The 11009-nt window shown below is 34.8% G+C and overlaps 1 protein-coding gene across 1 annotated transcript; it reads left to right on the plus strand.

Annotated features, from left to right (window-relative positions):
* The first annotated feature begins 2321 nt into the window (after positions 1-2321).
* Positions 2322-9740, plus strand: LOC145631055 (phosphatidylinositol N-acetylglucosaminyltransferase subunit GPI1-like). Its single transcript, XM_081683160.1, has 9 exons — positions 2322-2534; positions 4847-5236; positions 5327-5464; positions 5556-5653; positions 5744-5965; positions 6789-7286; positions 8051-8472; positions 9131-9224; positions 9387-9740. The coding sequence occupies exons 1-9, from the start codon at positions 2349-2351 to the stop codon at positions 9469-9471; spliced, it is 2133 nt and encodes a 710-aa protein (XP_081539286.1). The 5' UTR covers positions 2322-2348; the 3' UTR covers positions 9472-9740.
* Positions 9741-11009: the final 1269 nt, after the last annotated feature.

The raw sequence follows: 11009 nt of genomic DNA on the forward strand, positions 1-11009 counted from the left end.
TTTGAGAAGGTGAAGAACTCTATGATATTTTCAAATATACAACCAAAGAATGCTTTATTCAAACCAAGTTACACTCAACTATGTTGACACCGCGTAACTCAACTATCAAAGAATGTTATGTGACATCTAGGAGATACCAAAACCAAGCAAAACTTATCTAAAACCCTACTAAACTTATAATTACTTCACCAACTATCGTAAGATAAAGAAAACTACATGGATCAACATTACCCTCCAAAATTATCCTCAAAATAAACCCATTGTAGAGACACAAACACCATCTCGATGAATAAAAGGTCTATGATTAATCTAGCCCTTCATACCGACATAAAAGAGATACCTAAACCCAACAAAACTTATCTAAGACCCTACTAAACTCATAATTACTTCACCAACTATCATAAGATAAAGATAACTCTATTGATCAACATTAATGATTCAAAACCCTGTCATTGATCAATTCACTCGCTTTGAATTAATGGGTTAAGCACTTTGAGAGTAGAGGCGGAAACTTTGTACGAATTTGTATGTTGTATTTATTGCCTTGAGTATATTTTTTCCGACGGAGTTAGAGTTAAACTCACCCAAATTTGAGCCCGGACCACCAACTTCTTATGATTGAGAGGAGTTTGAGAGCAGGGGGATTCTGACCTTTCCCCTCTATATTTAAGTGATGATATATGCTAATGCGTAATTAAGTTGTTTAACAAGGTGCTGGTTGGGTCTTTATTTTTACCCAAAAAAAACCTCTATTCCCTATATATATTTCTATATACTCCATAAAATTTATTGATTAACTTATAATTTAACTGGTGGCACCACCTAGCGTGCACTAGTACCAAGCTAAGTTTGGTATATATAGTGAAAAATATTACAACTTCCAACTTTAAAGTTAGGGGTTCAATTCTTATTACAAAGTCTAAAGGAACTTAATATATTACTCATACCAACAAGATGCATATTTCTTTTAGGAAAATTCATATGCTAAGATACTTCTCAATTAAGGATGGGTGACCTTGTTGGAAGTTCAGGGTGCGCACGAGTGAGGACAAAATGCGCCAGAAGAATTTGTGCTGCTTTGTAAAGACATTTGTTGGACCCGAATGCAAATGCGGATTTCGTGACAATAAGCCCCCACCCTGATCTTCATTTTCTTAAAAAGAATGGTAGGGGTTGAGGTTTTGAAGGCTTTCCAACTTTCTTCAATTAGGGAATCGCGCAGATGGATCAATCACGCGGTTCCGCAGTGTCCTCCAACTTGCTGCCCGCTCCCCTTCACCCTCTTTGCTTGACGGGAAGATGCAAATTGTGAAAACCTTCCCACCATGCGAAGTTCAAACCTCGCCGGAGATAGAGAAGCGAATTGAAAACCGGCCTCAAATCTCATCCCTTCGATTGTGAAGGGAGGATGAAAGCGGGAAAAAAACGGCGAAACCCTTTTTTCAGTTACACTAACTCCACCACATACATATTTCTACTAATGAAGCATACAATCCATTCTAACATTAAAACCAAACAACTTAAGACTAGTATACAACTTCCTCCTTTTTTTTTTTTTAGTTGACACGTTTTTAGAGTCACGGTTGTCAATGCCCAAATTCAACCATTAATATCTTTAATTGCTGAAAAACAAAAATTATAAAAAGTTGATATTTTGAAAATATATATGGTGATGAATCTAACAAGACCCATCTAACTGTATTTTTCATTATGTATAAATCACAAAACAAGGTCAAAGGGAAGTGTGTAAATAGTGCTAAAATCAAAACGTGTCAATTAAAAAAAATAGAGATAGTATAAGATTGCATACAACCCATTCCAATTTAATGAACCAAACACTCCCTTAGGGTCTGTTTTGTTCACTTTATTTTCACTTATTTAAGGTGCAATAAGTTCAAATTAGTTTAGTTAAGTTCAGATAAGTTCAATTCAGATTTAATAAGTTCTGATAATGATTACTTAACTACAAATTATTTTAGTTGTATTCCCTCCATCCCTTAATACAATGCCTGTTTCTCTTTATTTCGTGAGAAAAAAATACTCAAAAGAGACATTATATTAAGGGACGGAGGGAATACAACTAAAATAAAGTTTATAAGTTAAGATTAGTGAAAATCAGTTGAATAGATCACACATACTAACTCCTTAGGCTAAACAAATGAATCTAGTAAAACTGCACCACCGAGTCCAACCCCATCTAACCCATCCATTGAGTCAACTCGCTCATCTCATCTAACCCAGCGAAGATTCAAAAATCGAGCATCGAATTCATCGCTGAATCCCTAATTTTGGGGAGAGATTTGTTAATGGTAGAATCGAAGTAAATCGACAAAAAAAAAAATAAAATAATGAGCATAAAATGTAGGGTTTGGTGGCCGAAAGAGATTTCATCTTCTGAATTCCCAAAATCATCAAAAAGTTTGTTGTTATTTGGTTGGTTCATCTCTTGTTCTTCATCTTGTCTTGATGTTGTTGTGGCTTTCGCTTTTCCTGATGATTTTCTCTCTCTTCATTCCTCTGATTCCGCTATTCAGGTTTGTAATACTGCAATTCCCTTGATTTTTGAACTTTTATGTAATATTCATGTATTGTTGTGTTATCGATTAATGGAGTTCATGGTAGCTAATTGTTTTGTTCGTAATTGAATTTTGGACTTTGATTTAGCTAATAATCTTGTGCGTTGTTGAATTTTGAAGTTGATTGTAGCTAATTATATTGTATTGCCGATTATTGGAGTTCATAATAGCTAATAAGCTTGTGCGTTGTCGAATTTGAAGTTCATTATAGCTAATAATCTTGTGCGTTAGCAAGGTTTATAGTTGAGGGTAGCTAATAATCTCGTGTGTAATCGAATTCTGAAGTTTTAGATAGCTAATAATCTTGTGTGTTATCTAATTTGAACTTCTGGGTTGTTAATAATATGTCCATCGTTGAATTATAAAGTTCGTAATCTTGTGTGTTAGCAAAGTTTGAAGTTCAATTTGTTATGATTAATAATTTTTAACTTACTGATTATGATTCCTAATAATCTTACTAACTAGTAGTGATGGTTGTGTGCTAGCACATTGTATGATCCAATGAGAAATATATCTAGGTTGATATTAGGACGTTAGTGTAGTTTGCGATGGGGGTTAGGTATTAAAGAAATCTGAGTCGGTGAGCTTGCTTTGGGAAGCTGAAAGGTGGATGAACCTTGTAACTTGTGCTAATAGTTTGATCCAATTGTCTATAGTTCGATACTACCTCCTTTTCTTAATTTTCACTACACTTACTATTTGCACAAGAATTAAGGAAAGAAGAGACTAACAAAGAAGTCCCAACAATTGGCAAAAGCGTGAAATGAGCCAATTAATGACTAGTAGATCAACAAGTGGGCAAGTTTGTGGGGGTAGAGAAGGGTAAAGTTCTGAAAATCATGTTAAAAATGGAATAAAGTAGAAGTTATGGAACCAAAAGGAACACAGATGGGGGGAGTGTATTCAATTTAGTTGTTTTTTTTTTTTTTATTATTTTTTTTTTTTGTGGTGGGGGGGAAGGTAAAATGCTTTGGCCCAGTGACTTATTTGCCGAAATTAGTGTTTAGAGAAATGCAAGGGGCAAAGATGGGTAGAAGAGGGAGCACAAGGTTACTCGTATAACATGTTCAATTTTAATCTCTACCTGAATTTTTGGGTGTGAGTCCCCTTTGTCTTACCTAGGTTTGCAGAACAAGGGTTGTATATACACTGTGTGAGAACAAGCTGTAGAACGATTAAACATAGAACGATTAAACATAAATTTATCAGTGAATTATTTAGCTGTCTAGTAATCATATGCTTGAAGTGTCTTGGGAATATTACTGTGCGAGGTTTGTCTGTAGAAACGATTAATGTTAGGTTTAACATAATATTTCATAAGTGGATTACTGTATTACTTTTTTTTTTTTTAAAGACTAATTTGTAGTATGTTATAATGTGGGTTTCCGACTCCACGAGATATCATTTGCTTAAAGAAACTTGAGGAATAATGCTTGTTAAGTCAAGTTATTTCTTCAATCCCAATTCCCAAATTCTTCATTTATGTTTTTGAGTGTCACAGATCTGTTTTTGGTATCACAGAGTTCACTTCACACTTTTTTATAATTAATTTTCTTAATTTCTCTCAATCCCGCTAATCGATCTGTTCAGTGTTCACTCTGACCCAACACTCTATCTTACTTTAACTACTATCCTTAAAATGTATGCCATTTTGGGACAGAAGGAGTATTATCATTTGTGTTAAAACTTGGTCCCTAGTTTTGATGTCGTGCTTGTTTATAGTAATTGTTCAAGATACTTGGATGGCAAACTTTTATATTCATAGGATGGTAATTTCAAGTACTAAGGAGATTTTAAAAGTAAGAGCTGGATATTTGGATCTGATCTAACACAGATGCCATGATTTATACTGGATTGGTGATTGAAGGTTGTGTTAGTGGACTAGTGACAAATATTGTCGATTATCACTCTGGATAAGGTTTATCTATGAATTTGCGTTTTGGATCCATAGCTTCTCTTGCTCTTGTTTCAATTTTCGAAGCTGGGAAGGGTGGGTGCAGATTAGTATGGTGGCTACATTGTTTGCACTGCATTCATCCCTGCAACATAGTGTTATGTCTGTTACTAATTATTTTCATGTCTACAACAATAACGGGTGAGTAGAATCGTATAACTTATGAGGTTATACCCTTTCCTATGGTGTGTTAGTATTTCTTCAGCTCATAGTTCTCCATTCTATAAATCTTAATGGAATTTATAATAGTTTTGTTGCTGGATATAGTTCAAGTATGCTCGCTAAAGCAATTCTAGTTTTTGGATGAAAATATCAGGAGACAATTCATCATGCAAACGAAGGAATGCCGGTCACATTACAGGAGAAGTCTAGTTTGACTGTTCTGGGTCGCTGTGTGCTGCCAAATGAGAATACAGATCATCTGCACAATTTTAATAAGGTCAACATTGATCACAACCCGCAGTCTGCTAAAGCCTGTTTGCTCAATGGGCAACACACTTCTATTTCAAACTTTAGGAATTCAAGCTGTGGATGTACTGCTTATGACAGCTTATTAAAGCAATACAGACATGCTTCTCTTAGCCACACAACTTGGATCCAGTTTGTGCATGATGCTCGCAGTTATCCTTCCAGTGAGATTTGCTGGATTCCAGCATTGAATCATCTTCATTTGAATGGCGAACTATCACCTCAGGCTGAACTACACGTATGTAAGTCTTTCTTTCTTCTTTTGCTTACTTCATAAGATGGATGCCAATCGTCAGTGCCATTTATTGTCTGCTTTTGAAGTTGTCAGGTTATGATTTATGAAACTCCAAAATATGGCAGTCATCATTTCGCCTTAAACTTTTGTAGTTCCAAACCTACAAAATGTGCGACTAAAAGACCCAAGTGGGTTGATGAACTCTTTTATAAACCTCAGCTCCAAGATTTGGTAAGATTTGTAAACACTTGTTGATAAGACTATGACTAATATTCATAAATTATAACAAGTTAATATTGATTTTGCATTCACCAAAATGCAGAACACAGTGATTCTGGCTATTAATTGCTCTGCTGCTGCATATATGTACTTTTGCAACAATCTAGGACTCGAAAGTCCTCGGAAATTAGTGCTATACATGTAAACTTATCTGGTACTTTTTGTGTTGTTATTCCATCATCTCTACCCCTTGTTTTCTATTATTTTGTTGATCATCTGAATGTACTACAGGTTTTTGAACTTTCTCTGGAGGTCCTGGGCAACTGCTGTGGCCACCTTTTCCACGTTTCTCTATATAGTTATTCAGTCATTCAAGAAGCTGGCAGGATGTGCCTCAAATTTCTGGATGTGCAATGGATTAGCAAAAATTTTTAGTAACACATGGAGAAATACACAAGTTCGTTGTCACCAGATTCTGTATTGGCCTATCTTCCTAAATGAAACCGGTCTGAGGTAAGTAATGTTCATAATGCTGGAGTTTTCTTTGATTTGTATGTCATATTTGAGGTTCTGCATGTAGCAAACATATGTATACATTTTTTTTTGATTGAGTGTATGGGGCAAACTAAATTACTTATTTGCTGTATTTGTATCAGTTTTCCAAGAATAATCTTGTAAATTTCACTTTTTAATGGAATTTGGATTTGGATATCAGAGTTACTTCAGGGACATTAGGATAGAAAGGGTTTTAAAGTGACTGTAACATTGCTGCTGTCAATTTCATAATTCGGACAAAACATGATCTGCTTACTTATTATGGGATTACGGCTTCACAAGTATTATTGATTTTAATGAGTTTGGAAAAGATTTTTTGCCTGTTATGTCTGTGTGGGTCAACATTTTCTCCCCTCCTTTATCTCTTATTTAGATCCATATCATTTAAGCTTACAACTCATTAAGTGTGGCTTGCTACAGGGCCTTTTCAGGTCAGGTCCTGAATGGGACTAGCCAAGGGGTAGGTCATGAAGGGTTATGGGTCCATTGTTTTCCCATGGACCTGCCTGGCCCAGGCTTGACCCAGAACTGTGTTGAGGTGTTCAACCTGTTGACGTGGCCTGGCTTGATCTGGCCCAGTCCATGGCCACCTATTAAGTATTTAAGTCTGTGTTGATGGCACCCCCTTTTCTCTTAGTCCCTGTATTTCAGCAATTATTCTGTGTCATAGACTCATAGGTGGTTGGACTTTAGGAGCCTTGTGAGAGCTTTTAATTAATTGACATATTATGGAAATCTTGATTCTCTTTTTTGATTATCTTTGTGCTCCTAAATATGCAAGGTCTCAAGCATGTGTTGAATATGCGGAGAAAGCTGGATTACGAAAGCATTCCTTTTGGTCTTCTGCAGCCATTGATGTCTTTTTGGGGAACTTGGTTGGATTTACTTTGTTATTACATGCTGAAACTGTCCTTAAATGGTGTTCAACTTGTGCCATTCACTTCACTGATGATGTGTTACGCACGGGGTGTGTATGGTTGATGGGAGTGCCTGCTGGTTTTAAGCTGAATACAGAGCTTGCAGGAGTTTTGGGTATCATTTCACTTAATGCTATCCAGATCTGGAGTACCCTCTGGTTTTCAGCAGCAGACATATTATCTGGTGTTATTATCAAGGTTGTTGCTTTGTCGGGGATTCTTCTTGGCATGACAATTCCAGTGGCATTGATCACAGATATGATTGCAATAGCTGCATTCCATGTTTACACACTCCATCATTTGATCTCTCTCTTGTATTCACTTCAGATTCAGGCATTGGCAGCTTTATGGCGTCTTTTTAGGTAAACAAATTGATACAGTTATTGTGTAATTTCTTAAAAGTCCTGTCATAACTGTCATAACAGTGTGGGAAATTACAGATAGCAAGGAGGTTTTTGATGTTGAATAGGTTCTAGTTTCTTAATAGTCTTGCTATCCGTAATCTTACACACTCTATTATTATGACGCTGTGGTACATTCGTACATATACCTACTTAATTGTAGCCATAACCCAGTATGAATTCATTTCAAATGTGTGCATTCCTCTATTTATAAGATAACTTGTGAAGAGGCTACTAAAGTTCCACTGAAATATTATTTTGAGGTGTAGAAATATTAAGGAGCTTTACTGTTGTCCAACATTGTGCATAAAATGTCCTATACTTTTAGAAGTATTGAAAGCTAAAATGATGCGTTAGATAGAATGAATTGGATATTGTTTGAGAAGATTTTTGTATTTGGTATGCCGCTTGGAATTTTGAAAAAAATCAAGGAAATTGTTGCTTGATCAATTGTCTTAGCTGGTTCATAATATGTTTTAATTGTGGTTTATTGGGTTATACAACCAGAGATGCTTGTTTGTATATATGGCGTTTTCATTGATAGATGTAGCTAGTAAAGTTGTTCATAGTTAATGCATCCTAACTGTATTGTATTGAGCATAAATATTATTCCTTAAGTTTGAACAATATGAGTTATATATTGGCTGGTGATTTTTTTTGGGGTTGAACTAAATATTGTTGTAATGTGGTGGTTCTAGTTGCTTATGAGATCTTTTGTCTGGCAGGGGCCGTAAGTGGAATCCTCTTCGTCAAAGGTTAGATAGTTATGAATACAGTGTTGAGCAACATGTTGTTGGATCCCTACTGTTCACTCCACTCTTGCTATTGCTGCCGACTACATCTGTCTTCTATATATTTTTTGCCACCATGAATTTGACAATTATCTTCTCCCTGACAGTAATAGAGATCATCATCTCTATTATTCATGACACACCTTATAGTAAAATCCTTCTCTGGCTGGTAAGGTCAAAGAGATTTCCTTCGGGAATCTGGTTTGAAACTATTCACTGTCAGAGTGCTGCAGATGCCTCCTCGGTGGATGGGATTCTTATTGCTCCATGCAAGGGTATGCCTCAAGAAAAGAATACAAATTTTAGGAAGTCTGTACCTCTACTTTCACTTCTCCGCAGCAATATTTTCACTTTTGGTGAGGCCTTGCTCTGTTCTATGCACTTTCAAGTTTTATAAGAATTACGAGGATAGCTTGATGTGGTCAATTCTTATTATCTTTATTCATTTATGTTTCAATGCTCATATCTTAATAGTTGTTTACCTGAAACTACGTAGAAAATAAATGAACTAGTTGGTAATATACCCCTAGATCATATGCCAATGGATAATTCATCCAAATTTTGCTTGTGATTTCAGGGGCAACCCTCCGAAGGTGGGGCTGCCTTGCCTGATTTTCATCTGGCTGTAATTTTTTAATTATTTCTTCCAATCAATTAGCTAATCTCAGAGTCCCAACTATTGCTGCAATAATCAGCTCTTAGGACTTGCCGTGCCCTTCTGCAAGACTGCTTACGGTATCTTGTAAAAGGAATGACTTCTTAAAGTTGTGGATATAAAAGTAGAATAAGTTGGATGGAAAAGAAGAATCGCTTCGGAAGTATGGGTATATTACCGGTGTTAATATATTGGTATGCTGTGATTGAAGTTACGTAAATTCACTTGATTGTCAGGCCAATGTCTGCGATAATTTTGAGTCTGGCTCTTAGCGTTGATGGTATACTTTTTAGAATTTAGTTATCTATAGGATGATAGGAGTATGGGTCTTTTTACTAAATTAACTTTAAATTTTATAGGGCAAGTGGTCTTCCCTCACTACAAGAACATCTGCTCTGGAGTTCATGGACAAACTCTTCGCTCTGCAATTTCTGGGATCCTCACGGGCAAAAGGTTTGTGATCTGTATCAATCTAAAGTAAATCTTTATTCCTCTTACCTTCGCCCTTTTACTCCATTTTTCCTTTTGTTGTGGTGTTTTGTTCTTTCTTTGGGGGTTGGGTTGTCAACTTGTCATACAGAGACGTAACTCTTACACTAAATATGATATTTACAGTATTTCAACAAAGCAGTGCACCGAAGTTACTCCAGAAGTTCCTTGGATGTCTATAACTTACAGAGATTATTGGTACATTTGCTAGGATGCAGTTCTTGCCCGCATGCAATGAATGTCCTTGTGACAATTCAGCGGCAACTGTAAAGTTGGGGTCATGTCATGGCCCAATGCTGATCAAAGCTAAAGTTGTCTCTGACCAGCAATCTTCCCACCGGAATTCTTTCTGTGCCGATGACATTGGTGCTATAGTTTTGTAGTGTATTGGTAGAAAATTTGTTAAATACGTTCCCAAAGGGATTTTGTAACCTGCAATTTTGTCATAAGCAATGAAAGCAAGATTTCTGAGATTAGCTAGTTGATTGGCATCCACTATTCTGTAGAATCAAATTCAATCTCAACTATAGAGACTCCAATGGTTCCAAACCTTAGCCAAAGTGATCAAGGCAAGTGATTCAAGGATACGCATAGTTGAAGAAAAAGTTGACCATGTGAAGTGAATATATTTTCTTTAATCATCAATGATTTTGTTAGAAAAATGTTTTATTTTATTTTATTATACCACGAGTAGTAATTATTACAGTATTATGGTATTATACATTTATACTATTATTATTAAATTTATTCCTATATACGAAATTACTAATATATATTTTTAGCCTTGCGTCACAAGTATTTGGATTGTTTTGACCTAGAATTATAATTTTTTTTTATTATTTTTAAACCATACTCCGTATTATTTTATTTAATGATAATACTCAGAATATCTTTTTTTTGTTTTTTTTTTTTAAAAAACAAAAAAATCTGTTAATAAGCTTGGAGTCCAATCCAAGTCCGAACTCTTCCTCTATAAGTTATTTTTGACCTAAAAAACAATAAAATCATGGGACCCACGTAACACTTGTAATATTAAAAAAACATGTTATTTTTGATCTAAAAAACAATAAAATCATGGGCCCCACGTAACACTTGTAATATATAAAAAAATAAAAATCCTCCAGGAGTCGGATTCCATTTTGGGGTTTCATATAAATACCCACACATTGCAATCAAAATTTAATTTTTGACTTTTCAAGATTTTCGATTATTTTAACGTCTTATTAGGTATTTTCTACCCCTTTATACTTCTCTTATGTTGATAATTTGAATGATTTTGATTATTTGTGTCGTAAAAAAAGATGAAAATAGATTTTGATTATTTGCTTTGTTGATCAATTTGCATTTTAGTTTGGGTAAATTGTTGTTATTTGATTTTATGCATTGGAAGGTTGTTATTTGTTATTGATAATTAATCAGAATATTAACAATAACAATCTTAATTAAATTTGAACTTAATTTTGTTTGTATTCAACTATCATAATATATAAAACAATCTGCCGTAAAAAAATAAATAAATATAGAACAATCTAGATAATTATTATGGTTATATTTTTGTCTATTATTACTGAATTTATTTCATCTTTTTAAAAGAGATTTACTTGCATAAGAAAAGTTTCTGTATTTAATATATTGTAATGTCATTCGCTTTATTTATGTTCAACCTTGATCATCAAATCGCTTGATACACAACAGTTTAATCATATAATGTTTGTTTGTTTGTTTTTTTTTTTACGTCCCCTATTTAAT

Source organism: Chenopodium album, chromosome 5, assembly GCF_948465745.1.
Source record: "Chenopodium album chromosome 5, dcCheAlbu1.1, whole genome shotgun sequence".
Taxonomy (NCBI): Eukaryota; Viridiplantae; Streptophyta; class Magnoliopsida; order Caryophyllales; family Amaranthaceae; genus Chenopodium; species Chenopodium album.